The following is a 12,049-nucleotide window of genomic DNA, read 5'->3' as shown; positions in this document are numbered from 1 at the left end:
GGGTAACTGCCTTGTTCAGGGGCAGGATGACAGATTTGTACCTTGGCAGCTGGGGATTCAATCTAGAAACCTTTCGGCTACTGGCCCAACGCTCTAACCGCCAGGCTACCTGCCGGCCCCAGTGTCAGAACTTAAAATACAGCCAGACTGGGCTGCTACTGTGCCTTTCTCTACTTTATAAACTGTTGAGAGTAGACCCACAACTGATGCATATGGAATGAAATCTAGAAAATCACAGGGCTTTTGTGTCATTTATTCAAATGACAATTTCCCTGCAGTATACATGCCTAGAGTCAAATGTTGTACTCACCTGTAAACAATAGCCTAATTCAATTATTCATTGCAATGCAGTGTTGTAGGCTAGTCTAGGTAGGATAATAATCCCTAAACATGTATATCTCTCTCCTATTTCAAGGTGTTTTGGAACTTCCCTTATGCACTATGCTTTCCTGTCCGCTAACTATACCACACAGGTCAATGTAGTCTACCAGTGCCTATCCTGCCCTCTATCCATCATTCTTAATGACAATAGTGGTAGGTGGATAGTTGTCCAGATCTGCAATATCCTAACTAGTAATCATACCACATATGAAATCATTCAAAACTGCTCCAATATAAGCGGAGAGGCCATGGTGCGTCATTGAGCATGAAAGAACAGTGAAGACGTGAGATATGCAGCTCAAAAAAGCTCCCATATTGATCTTGTGTAGGGTTTGAACATAGCCTCAAGAGAGAGAGGGGCAATTCCTCTTGCTGCTTTCCACTACAAGCACCATGGTCTTGTAGTGGATGCGAGCTTAGACTGGAAGCCAGTAGGAGTAGCGGGGTGACATGGGAGAACTTGGGAGGGTTGAAAACCTGGCGGGTTGCAGCGTTCTGGATAAATTGCAGGGATTTTATTTGTCTAGTTGAATAAAGGTTAAATTAAACTAAAAATGAAATTGATGGCACAAGCAGGGAGCACAGCCAACAGCGAGTTGCAATAGTCCAGACGGGAGATGACAAGTGCCTGGGTTAGGACCTGCACCGCTTCCTGTGTGAGGTAGGGTTGTACTCTACGGATGTTGTAGAGCATGAACCTGCAGGAGCGGGTCACTGCTTTGATGTTTGCAGAGAACAACAGGGTGTTGTCCAGGGTCAAGGTTATTTGCACCCCACAAAAGACCAGTATACAAACACAAGAACAACAAATTACAGATAATTCAAAGGCCATAAAAGACGCACACATTCACTGTTTTTACAGCTTTCTTCAACCCCAAAGAGCTGGGATGTATTCATTACACCGATTCTGTTGCAAAATGTTATCTTAAACGAAAGCAAACGGAACAAAACGCGGAGAGGGAACTACATGACAACTCTCATTTTCGTTGCAACTCTTTGGACTAATGATTACACCCCTGTTCAGCAGGACGCAACGCTTTGGAACATTCAGATAGAAATAGCACAAACATGCCTCTCTGACATATAGAATAAGGAATCACATCGGCTCTATTCATGTTATTTCAATCTGCAATGTTCAACAAAAATTTGAAAAGTGGAACATATAAGTAAATAATATGGAATGGTGGAATGCACATGCCTTCTGGAAGATCTGATTAAGCAGAAGATGATGGCGGTATGGTCGCTGGAAGATGTGGGGTGGGGTGGGACAGCATGGACCGCGTACAGGAAAAAAAGGAGAAAAGTGGAACATGTTTTGAGTTAATATGGATCACACAGAACCTTTGGAAGAGCTATTCTGGCCCAGTGAGAGTGAAATGTCTGGAGACAATGGATCCGTAACATCTGGCAGATCCATATGTGGAGAAGAGATTGGGGAATGTTGGGTCAGTGAAAGTGACTTGAAGCAGAATCATGTCGATTTTTTTGCATTTCTGCTGTCCAGTAGGAGCGTGCGCTCCTTGCTTTCCTCTCCAGAGCAGGGTGCCGTTGAAAGGAGTGATAACTGGAGTGAAGTTAAGTGTTGAGGAAGGTCAGCTGAAGTTGAAGTTTCCCGGTGTCTTTGACACCCGCCGTTTGGTGTGACGCAGACCGGTGGAGAGCGTGGTTAAACAGACAATACACTGTCTGTACTACTACATTTTGATGTATGTCTTTACCAGATAAAGTCAATTTAGGATGTGTCAGGTATCCCGTGAGAGCTTTTTTCCCGAACCCATTATGGTGTTTTAGGTGTCAATCTTATGGTCATGTGGCAGCAGTGTGAAGGAGAGAGATTCCTAGATGTGAGAAGTGTGCAGGAGTACATGAGACAAAGGAATGTTTAGTATCCGTGGAAAAAGTTGTACGTGTAAACTGTGGGGGTACCCATGGTGCTGGAGATCAGAGGTGTCCGGTGAGAGAAAGGCTGTTTGAGGTTTCCCGGATCAGAGTAGTACAGAAGGTGTTCGACTGCTAAGGCAGTGAAGAGAGGAAGATAGATCCAGGGTGAGGGATTCTAAGAGTAGGACGAGGCCAATAGAGTGATCAATCGTGTGCTTCAATAAGATTTATTTTTTTTGGCATTCATGGCCATGGTTGTCAATTGTACCGCAGGAATGGAACATAAATCACAGAGGATAGATGTTGTGGTGGCAGCTGCAGAGAAGTACTTTGGTGTACAAGATTTTACTGCAGAAGAGTTACATGATGTTTTGAACTATAGTGTTCCGTCCTCACAGGCTGCTGGCCTGGAGTAGGATCAGATGGGGCCAAAGTAGTGGAATAGTGGTGAATTTTTAATGGATCCAGGGTTAGTTGGTAGGGCATTTATTTATCTATGTATTACAACGTGTAATAGAGCCCCCCACAGTGGAGGTGTCATAATACCGATAAAACCTAGTGAACCAAAATGGTTCCAATCGTTTTTCCACCATTCATTGTTCTCATAGGGAATTTTAGAAACACTTAAAATAAGGGCTGTGTTTTTTTTAATAGCTTACCCTGGCATGACGTTAATAACCATGTAAATCTCTCTCGGACAAGATGACTTTTATCCATATATTCGGCACTACTTACTCTCCAAATCGAAAGTGCTAATTAGTATCAAAGTAGACATAATGCAATACTACAAATCCCTGCGAGCTCCTGCCCGCCATCCCTAGCTGACACCTTCCTAACAGATAGTGTCAATTTAAAACGTGCACAAGGCAGTTCACAGAATTGCCAATTTAAATAAATGTAGCTAATTTATTAATTACAAAATGTAGCTAACATTAGATAGTTAATCCAGAGATTCTTACCTTTGTCTCGGGTCATCAGTCTCGTCCAGATCATCATGGCATTTGTAGTTCTTTATGATAGCCTAACTAGCGTTTCATTTTTGTCGGGGTAAATTCAGGCGAATATACTGATAAAAATCACCTTGTCCTAGAGAGATTTAGTTGGTTATCAAAACGTCACGCCAGGGTAAGTCTACACAAAACTTAGTCCTCATTGGAACAATTTCCTTGTTTGACCGCTAGGTTTTATGGGTGTTGTGACTCATACTGCTGTACTCTATGAATTCATACCTCCGAATAGTAGGCTGATACATAGGCAATACAGTAGGTGGCGGCATGTACTTATTACATCTGTTTGCTGACAGTCAAAATACCAAAAAAGAAGAAGTAGAATTGTTAGCTGGTGTGTATGTGCTATATGTTGTTTTTGTTTGCGTTGTTGTGCGAACTCCGTGTTGAGCAGCGGCGGAAGAGAGAGGTAATAACGGAGGTGCATATCTAGTAAGAATTTGGGATGGTGTTTGGGTTATGTAACCTGTTAGACAAGTAAATATTAAGCATATATAACTGAAAGGCCTAAGTGCTGCTGTGGAACCATATGGGTTTGGTAGAATGACGTTATGGCTGCGATCATGTGTTTTGGCTTCAGGCAGAACCCGTGGACAAACAGCCAAGATGGACCTGGAGGAGGTGCAGGACAAACGCTCCCTCTCTGAATGCGATAAGAGGTAGTATGCCTGAAGTACTTTAATATAAATTGCAATCATGTTAAAATACTTCTCCCAAAGAACACGTATTCCAAAAAAATGACCATGTAAAACCATTACGTCACATAAAATGCAAAAATGTGTTCTAATGCAAATTAATGGTTCTGCATTACTATATGAAAGTCCTTTATCACAAACAGAGAAAAAGCTGATTTTTATCAATGATTGCACAAAACAGCAAGAAAGATAGTGAGTCACAGCCTCACTATTAAATGCAGATGGATCTATTTTAATATACCTTGCTGATTAAATACATTACATTTAACCTTCATAGGGTGGTCCTGTGAGAGAGTCACACCTATATTTCTTGACTTTCTTGTGATTTTTGTCTGCACCTTGACTCCTATTGCTGCAAGCTACAAATCTGATATGACTCCAGTCTTTGCTCCCCTTCTCCACATTTGATGTTGATCAATTTACTGGCATTTAGAAACATGGCACACACAGTTAATGAGTTGAGAACATGCATCATATGATCAATTGTTTTCTCTGTGCTCCAGTCTTGGGCTCCCACTTAAATTGTGTGAATTAATTTCCATTGTTTTTGTCTGAATTAATTTCCAGGAAGAAGGCAATGCAACCTGAGAACAGCAGCGTTGTTCAAGATGATAATGGAAAGGAAGCAGGAAAAATGAATTCTGATGGAGAATTTCAGGCATGTGGCAGCAACAATTCATTTCTAGATTCCATCTTTGAAGAGGAGTTGGATCGACTTTTGGACCTGTGAGTTGAACTATTACATTATTCAGAGTGGATAGCATTTTAATTTAAGCATCCACTCAGTATTGTTTGCTTAAATATCTTTAACGTTCTAACTCCCATTTTACACATTTTGATATTGAGTCATTTGCATTTTTATTTATTGAAATTACCACACCCAGTGTGATAGTTTGTTAATTATATTCACTACCAGTCAAAAGTTTTAGAACACCCACTAATTCAAGGGTTGTTCTTTATTTTTTTCTACATTGTGGAATAATAGTGAAGATGTCAAAACTATGAAATAACACATGGTAACCAAAAAGTGTTAAAACAAATCAAAAATAAGCAAAGAGAAATGACAGTCCATCATTACTTTAAGACATGAAGGTCAGTCAATATGGAATATTTCAAGAACTTTGAAAGTGCAGTCTCAAAAACTATCAAGTGCTATGATGAAACTGGCTCTCATGAGGACCGCCACAGGAAAGGAAGATGCAGAGTTACCAGTTCATTAGAGTTACCAGCCTCAGAAATCGGCAATTAACTTGACCTCAGATTGCAGCCCAAATAAATGCTTCAGAGTTCAAGTAACAGACACATCTCGACATCAACTGTTCAGAGGAGACTGCATGAATCAGGCATTCATGGTCGAATTTCTGCAAAGAAACCACTACCAAAGGACACCAATAATAAGAAGAGACTTGCTTGGGCCAAGAAACCAGAGCAATGGACATTAGACCGGTGGAAATTTGCCCTTTGGTCTAGAGTCCAAATTGGAGATTTTTGGTTCCAACTGCCGTGTTTTTGTGAGACGCGGGGTGGGTGAACGGATGATCTCTGCATGTGTATTTCCCACCTTAAAGCATAGAGGAGGTGTTATGGTGTGGGGTTGCTTTACTGGTGACACTGTCTGTGATTTATTTAGAATTCAAGGCACACTTAACCCAGCACGGCTACCACAGTATTCTGCAGTAATACGCCATCCCATCTGGTTTGTTTTTCAACAGGACAATGACCCAACACACCTCCAGGCTATGTAGGGGCTATTAATACCAAGAAGGAGATTGATGGAGTGCTGCATCAGATGACCTGACCTCCACAATCCTCCGACTTCAACCAAATTGAGATGGTTTGGGATGAGTTGGACCGCAGAGTGAAGGATAAGCAGCCAACAAGTGCTCAGCATATGTGGGAACTCCAAGACCTTTGGAAAAGCATTCCAGGTGAAGCTGGTTGAGAGAATGTCAAGAGAGTGCAAAGCTGTCATCAAGACAAAGGGTGGCTACTTTGAAGAATCTAAAATATTTGTTTAACACTTTTTTTTTGATTACTGCATGATTCCATATGTGTTATTTCATAGTTTTGATGTATTCACTATTATTCTACAATGTAAACAATAAAGAATAACCCTTGAGTAGGTGTTCTACAACTTTTGACCGGTAGTGTATACCTATTGATTCTTGAAAAATAACACTAATGTCTCATGGGCTTAGTTAAACTGTATAAAATGTATTTGTAAACAAACAATATTAAACGGGTTAGAAAATCTATCATATTGGCCTTATGGACTGTCAAGCTCTCCATTCAGTATTATTTGCATAAATATGTAATTTTATCAACAAACCCAACCTTTCTCTAAGTAAGTTGATAGAAACCAGATTGTCACAATGATGCTGTTCATATGTATGGCACCACCTAAATCATATTCTATTTTATTAATTGTTTTTCAGAGATAAGAATGAAGACCTTCCTTATCTGACAGAACCTTCAGAGGCTATGGAGGGGGAAGAATCCCCTCCCAATGGAACAGAAGTTACAGAAACTATAGTGGAGGGTGAATACCCTCCAGATGGGACAGAAGTTACAGAGACTAGAGGGGGAGATGACTCTCCTCCAATTAGGACACGGCTCAGGGTAAGGGGCATCTCCTCTCGCCCTAAGATCGAAGCTTCAGAGTCAAGTGAGGAAGATGGAGAAGACCTTCCCCCTGATACAGAAGTAATTGAGAGCAGGGCTTCAAAAAGAACAAAACTCACCTCTAGCCCCAAAGCAGCACCGCAAAGGAAGGCCAGGCCTCCATCCTCTCCCCCCTGGACACCCAGCCCTGCCAAATCCAAAAACAGAGCTCATGCAGCCACACCTCTTTTCAGTGGGTCAAAGAGGAAGTGGAGGACTGAGGATGAACCAGACCAAGAGCATAAATGGTTACCTTTCGAACCAGCTAGGACTCCTGGACCCCAGCTAGACACTTCAAAGAACTACACTGTTCTAGAGCTCTTCCAGCTCTTCTTCAGTAATGCTGTTGTTGATACACTCTGCTCAAACACCAACAAGAATGCCAAGAGAAGACAAGAACATGGAATCAAAGAACCATGGAAACCTGTATCTGTGGAGGAAATGTACAAATACCTCAGCATTGTAATCTATATGGGTCTGCTGAATGTACACACTGTATCAGACTACTGGAATCGAAACAGAATATATTGCCTTCCTTTTTGTTGTACAGTCATGACTATGACAAGATTTCGGGCAATCACCTATTCACTGCACATGAGTGACCCAGCAGAGGATGAGGAAAACGACAAGAAGAAGGGGACTGCGGACTATGATCGGCTCATGAGAATCAAACCTCTAAAAGACCAGATATTGGCAGCATGCAGAGCCTTCTACCACCCATTCCAGAACCTTTCCATTGATGAGCGCATGGTGCACTCCAAGGCCCGCCACAGCCTCAAACAATACATTAAATCCAAGTCCTACAGGTATGGATTCAAGCTGTATGTTTTAGCAGATTCAAGAAATGGCTACACCTGCGACTTCAATGTCTTTATGACCAAAAACCAATCTGCTTCAGGCAAAGGGGAGAGCTATGATGTTGCCATGAACCTGTTGAAGGTGCCTTACTTGGGCACAGGATACCACATTTATGTTGATAACTTCTTCACCAGCACAACTTTCTTCCGTGACCTGTACAAAAAGAAATTGGGAGCATGCGGAACCATACGTGAAATCCGTGTGGGCATCCGAGAGAACAGCATGCCTGCTCGAGCAGAGAAGGGAACCATCCGCTGGCTCCGTGATGGGGAGCTGCTCTTCACCAAGTGGATGGGCGCACAACCAGTCACCATGTGTACCACCATTCATAAGGCATTCGCAGGGGAGCAGGTCAAAATCAGGAAACAGAGCAAAAATGGATCCTGGACAACACAGTGCATACCCGTCCCAGAGGCAATCAAGCCGTACAACAAGTATATGGGGGGTGTGGACCTGTCTGATTCCCTTATCAAATGCTACAGTGTGGCCCACAAAACCATGAAGTGGTACAAGACCTTCTTCTTCCACTTTATAGACATTGCTGTGGTGAACAGCTTCCTCCTGCAGAAGGACATGGCCCAGATGAAGAAGAAAAAGCCCATGACCCACAAGCAGTTCAGGGAGCAGCTGTGCCTGCAGCTTGCTGACATTGGTAAGCAGGAGGAGGCTGAAGAAGAGTCTTCAGAGGAGGAGGAGGAGGAGGAGGAGGAGGAAGAACAACCAGAAGAAGAGAAGGAATTGGTGGAAGTGAAGCGACCATGCTACCCTGTACCCATAATTGATCCTACCACTGTTGACTCCTCTCAAAGAAAATCTAGCGGCAGGAAGAAATGTTGTCTGTGCAAGGAAAGCCAGACCAACTGGCAGTGTGAGTCCTGTCAGGTAGCACTCTGTATGATACCAGACAGAAACTGCTTCAGAGTTTGGCACATGAATAAAAAGGATCTCGTAGAAGAAGTTTTCAAGAGGCATATAAAGTACAACCCATACCCTACCCATCCTTGGATGGAATATGGGGGGAAAAAAATTGAGTTCAAGTCTCAAAAACAGGCCCAGAGTTTCATTAAATGCCATTTTGGCTTGAGGAACAACAGGCAGTAAAACTATTTTGCTATCCTGTGCGCACTAATGATCAAACCACTATTGACATCTCTCAAAGAGAAATCGTGGGCAGGAAGAACTGTTGTCTGTGCAAGACCAACTGGCACTGAGTCCTGTCAGGCGCTGCTCTGTATGATAGAAGACAGGAACTGCTTCCGGTTCTGAGGATGGCATAGGGCTCAATAGAATGTCTCTGGCACAACTTTTCAGTTCCCCTGATAATATCAGTGGTCTCAAGTGGGATGATGATTATGGTAATGATTATTATTATTATTATGGTTAGGCTTATTATTTGTATTGTTTTATTATTTTAGTTTATTCTATTAATATTTGTGCCCATGAATGATCCCAGCACTCTTAAAATCTCTCACAGATGTACTGTACACATGAAGTGTCATTTGTGCAATGATTATTTAGATTATTTTGCAGAGTTAGTCTTGCCAGAAACTGCTTCAAAATATGGAATGTGATTAAAGACAATGAGCAGACTGATGCAAATATGTTTTTTCCCTGGACTACAAGCTTTCTGAAATAGGTAATAGAAGAGTGTTGTTCAACTTGGCAATATTTTGCAAGTTCATGGGGACGTAATAGAAAAAAGTATTAGATTAATATTGCCCCAAGCCTGTGTGCAAAGTTGGTATATACAGTGCCTTCAGAAACTATTCATACCCCTTCACTTATTCCACATTTTGTCTGAATTCAAAATTGATTAAATATTTTTTTAAATCTTATCCATCTACACACTAACCTATAATGGCACAGTGAAAACATGTTTTTTGAAATATTTGCAAATTAATTGAAAATTAAGTACAGAAATATCTAATTTACATATGTATTCACACACCTGAATCAATACATGTTAGAATCCCCTCTGGCAGCGGTTACACCTGTGAGTCTTTCTGGGTAAGTCTCAAAGGCCCTGATTCCTACCTGAGTTATGGGCGTGTAAATGGAATGTTATTCCATTTTTATGCACTTTTCTCTATGCGTATTCCTACCTTGAATTTAAGCACGAGAATAGCACGCTATTCACTTGCTATTCGTTCTTGGTGGAGATCAAATAAATGAAGGTGTGGCAGAGGTGTCAATAGATATGCCGTATTCTGACCTTGACTTAATTCCCTCATAATTCCACCACCTTTAAGCAAGGGGAAACCATGTTGAGCAAATCTGCAGGTTTCAAGTGGAAAAAGCATCAACTTTATTTTTCCGATAGAAATGACAGCATTCTCCATATACTGTAATTTATAACGATAAGAATTAGGTTAATGAGTCATCTGTTTGGATAAAGGAATTGTAAATATAAATGACGTGTTTTAGATCTATTTTATATTGTAATCGGTGGAGACAGATGTGAAACCAGTAATATGGCAGCAAACTGAAGCATATCAACTTTCCCACAGTGAACTTTATGAAATGCTGTGGCATTACGCAGAATTGAAATTGTATGGCCTTTTAACTTACAGCAATGGGCACTCTCGAATGTCTTAATTATATGCTACCCCAGCTTTCTCTGTTTCCTATTTCTATCGTGTTAAATATTAGCCACTATCAGTATCGACTGTCAGTAGGCCTAATAACACATTTAACTGCCAATTTACTGTTAGTTCCCTTCAGTTGGTATAGCCTAACTTGCTTAATTTCCTCTGTAAATGCTGTCACGGCCATGTGGTTGTTGCTGAGGATCATTAGTAACAGTTTATAACATTAAAATAATACGTAATATTTATGGAGCAGAGCGCAGACCAAGCCGTTATAGTTTCATCCTGACCCATGGCACAACACTTGACTGTGTCATCCCACAGTTCCAGGGTTAGTGCAGGCAATAGAGGGTATAGACTACTATTGTACATTATTCTCCCTATTATAATTCTATGTACACTAATCTTCCACCATCACCGTGGGTTAAATAACAATGGCAATTTTCAGAATTAATTAAACCACTGTATTTTTGATTAATCTGTATTTTTGTGCATACATTTTTTTAAATGATTCATATACACTGCTCAAAAAAATAAAGGGAACACTTAAACAACACAATGTAACTCCAAGTCAATCACACTTCTGTGAAATCAAACTGTCCACTTAGGAAGCAACACTGATTGACAAATTTCACATGCTGTTGTGCAAATGGAATAGACAACAGGTGGAAATTATAGGCAATTAGCAAGACACCCCCAATAAAAAAAAGTGGTTCTGCAGGGGGTGACCACAGACCACTTCTCAGTTCCTATGCTTCCTGGCTGATGTTTTGGTCACTTTTGAATGCTGGCGGTGCTTTCACTCTAGTGGTAGCATGAGACGGAGTCTACAACCCACACAAGTGGCTCAGGTAGTGCAGCTCATCCAGGATGGCACATCAATGCGAGCTGTGGCAAGAAGGTTTGCTGTGTCTGTCAGCGTAGTGTCCAGAGCATGGAGGCGCTACCAGGAGACAGGCCAGTACATCAGGAGACGTGGAGGAGGCCGTAGGAGGGTAACAACCTAGCAGCAGGACCGCTACCTCCGCCTTTGTGCAAGGAGGAGCAGGAGGAGCACTGCCAGAGCCCTGCAAAATGACCTCCAGCAGGCCACAAATGTGCATGTGTCTGCTCAAATGGTCAGAAACAGACTCCATGAGGGTGGTATGAGGGCCTGACGTCCACAGGTGGGGGTTGTGCTTACAGCTCAACACCGTGCAGGACGTTTGATATTTGCCAGAGAACACCAAGATTGGCAAATTCGCCACTGGCGGCGCCCTGTACTCTTCACAGATGAAAGCAGGTTCACACTGAGCACGTGACAGACGTGACAGAGTCTGGAGACGCCGTGGAGAACGTTCTGCTGCCTGCAACATCCTCTAGCATGACCGGTTTGGCGGTGGGTCAGTCATGGTGTGGGGTGGCATTTCTTTGGGGGGCCGCACAGCCCTCCATGTGCTCGCCAGAGGTAGCCTGACTGCCATTAGGTACCGAGATGAGATCCTTAGACCCCTTGTGAGACCATATGCTGGTGCGGTTGGCCCTGGGTTCCTCCTAATGCAAGACAATGCTAGACCTCATGTGGCTGGAGTGTCAGCAGTTCCTGCAAGAGGAAGGCATTGATGCTATGGACTGACCCTCCCGTTCCCCAGACCTGAATCCAATTGAGCACATCTGGGACATCATGTCTCGCTCCATCCACCAATGCCACGTTGCACCACAGACTGTCCAGGAGTTGGCGGATGCTTTAGTCCAGGTCTGGGAGGAGATCCCTCAGTAGACCATCCGCCATCTCATCAGGAGCATGCCCAGGCATTGTAGGGAGGTCATACAGGCACGTGGAGGCCACACACACTACTGAGCCTCATTTTGACTTGTTTTAAGGACATAACATCAAAGTTGGATCAGACTGTAGTGTGGTTTTCCACTTTAATTTTGAGTGTGACTCCAAGTCACGACCTCCATGGGTTGATAAATTTGATTTCCATTGATAATTTTTGTG

The 12,049-nt window shown here is 42.4% G+C and overlaps 1 protein-coding gene across 3 annotated transcripts; it reads left to right on the top strand.

Annotated features, from left to right (window-relative positions):
- The first annotated feature begins 2,965 nt into the window (after positions 1-2,965).
- On the top strand, positions 2,966-9,076 carry LOC112244649 (piggyBac transposable element-derived protein 4). Of its 3 annotated transcripts, none has more exons than XM_042307963.1 (4): positions 2,966-3,678; positions 3,843-3,928; positions 4,532-4,690; positions 6,400-9,076. In XM_042307963.1, exons 1-4 carry the CDS (start codon positions 3,610-3,612, stop codon positions 8,582-8,584), a joined length of 2,499 nt encoding a protein of 832 aa, XP_042163897.1. In that variant the 5' UTR covers positions 2,966-3,609; the 3' UTR covers positions 8,585-9,076. The 3 variants fall into 3 exon arrangements, with proteins under 3 accessions (XP_042163897.1, XP_024268146.1, XP_024268145.1); XM_024412378.2 differs by having other exon boundaries at positions 2,966-3,690; positions 3,850-3,928; XM_024412377.2 differs by having other exon boundaries at positions 2,967-3,678; positions 3,850-3,928.
- The last annotated feature ends 2,973 nt before the right edge of the window (positions 9,077-12,049 follow it).

Source organism: Oncorhynchus tshawytscha, linkage group LG28, assembly GCF_018296145.1.
Source record: "Oncorhynchus tshawytscha isolate Ot180627B linkage group LG28, Otsh_v2.0, whole genome shotgun sequence".
NCBI lineage: Eukaryota > Metazoa > Chordata > Actinopteri > Salmoniformes > Salmonidae > Oncorhynchus > Oncorhynchus tshawytscha.
The sequence above is the reverse complement of the archived record's forward strand: the minus strand, read 5'-3'. Positions and strand labels throughout refer to the sequence as shown.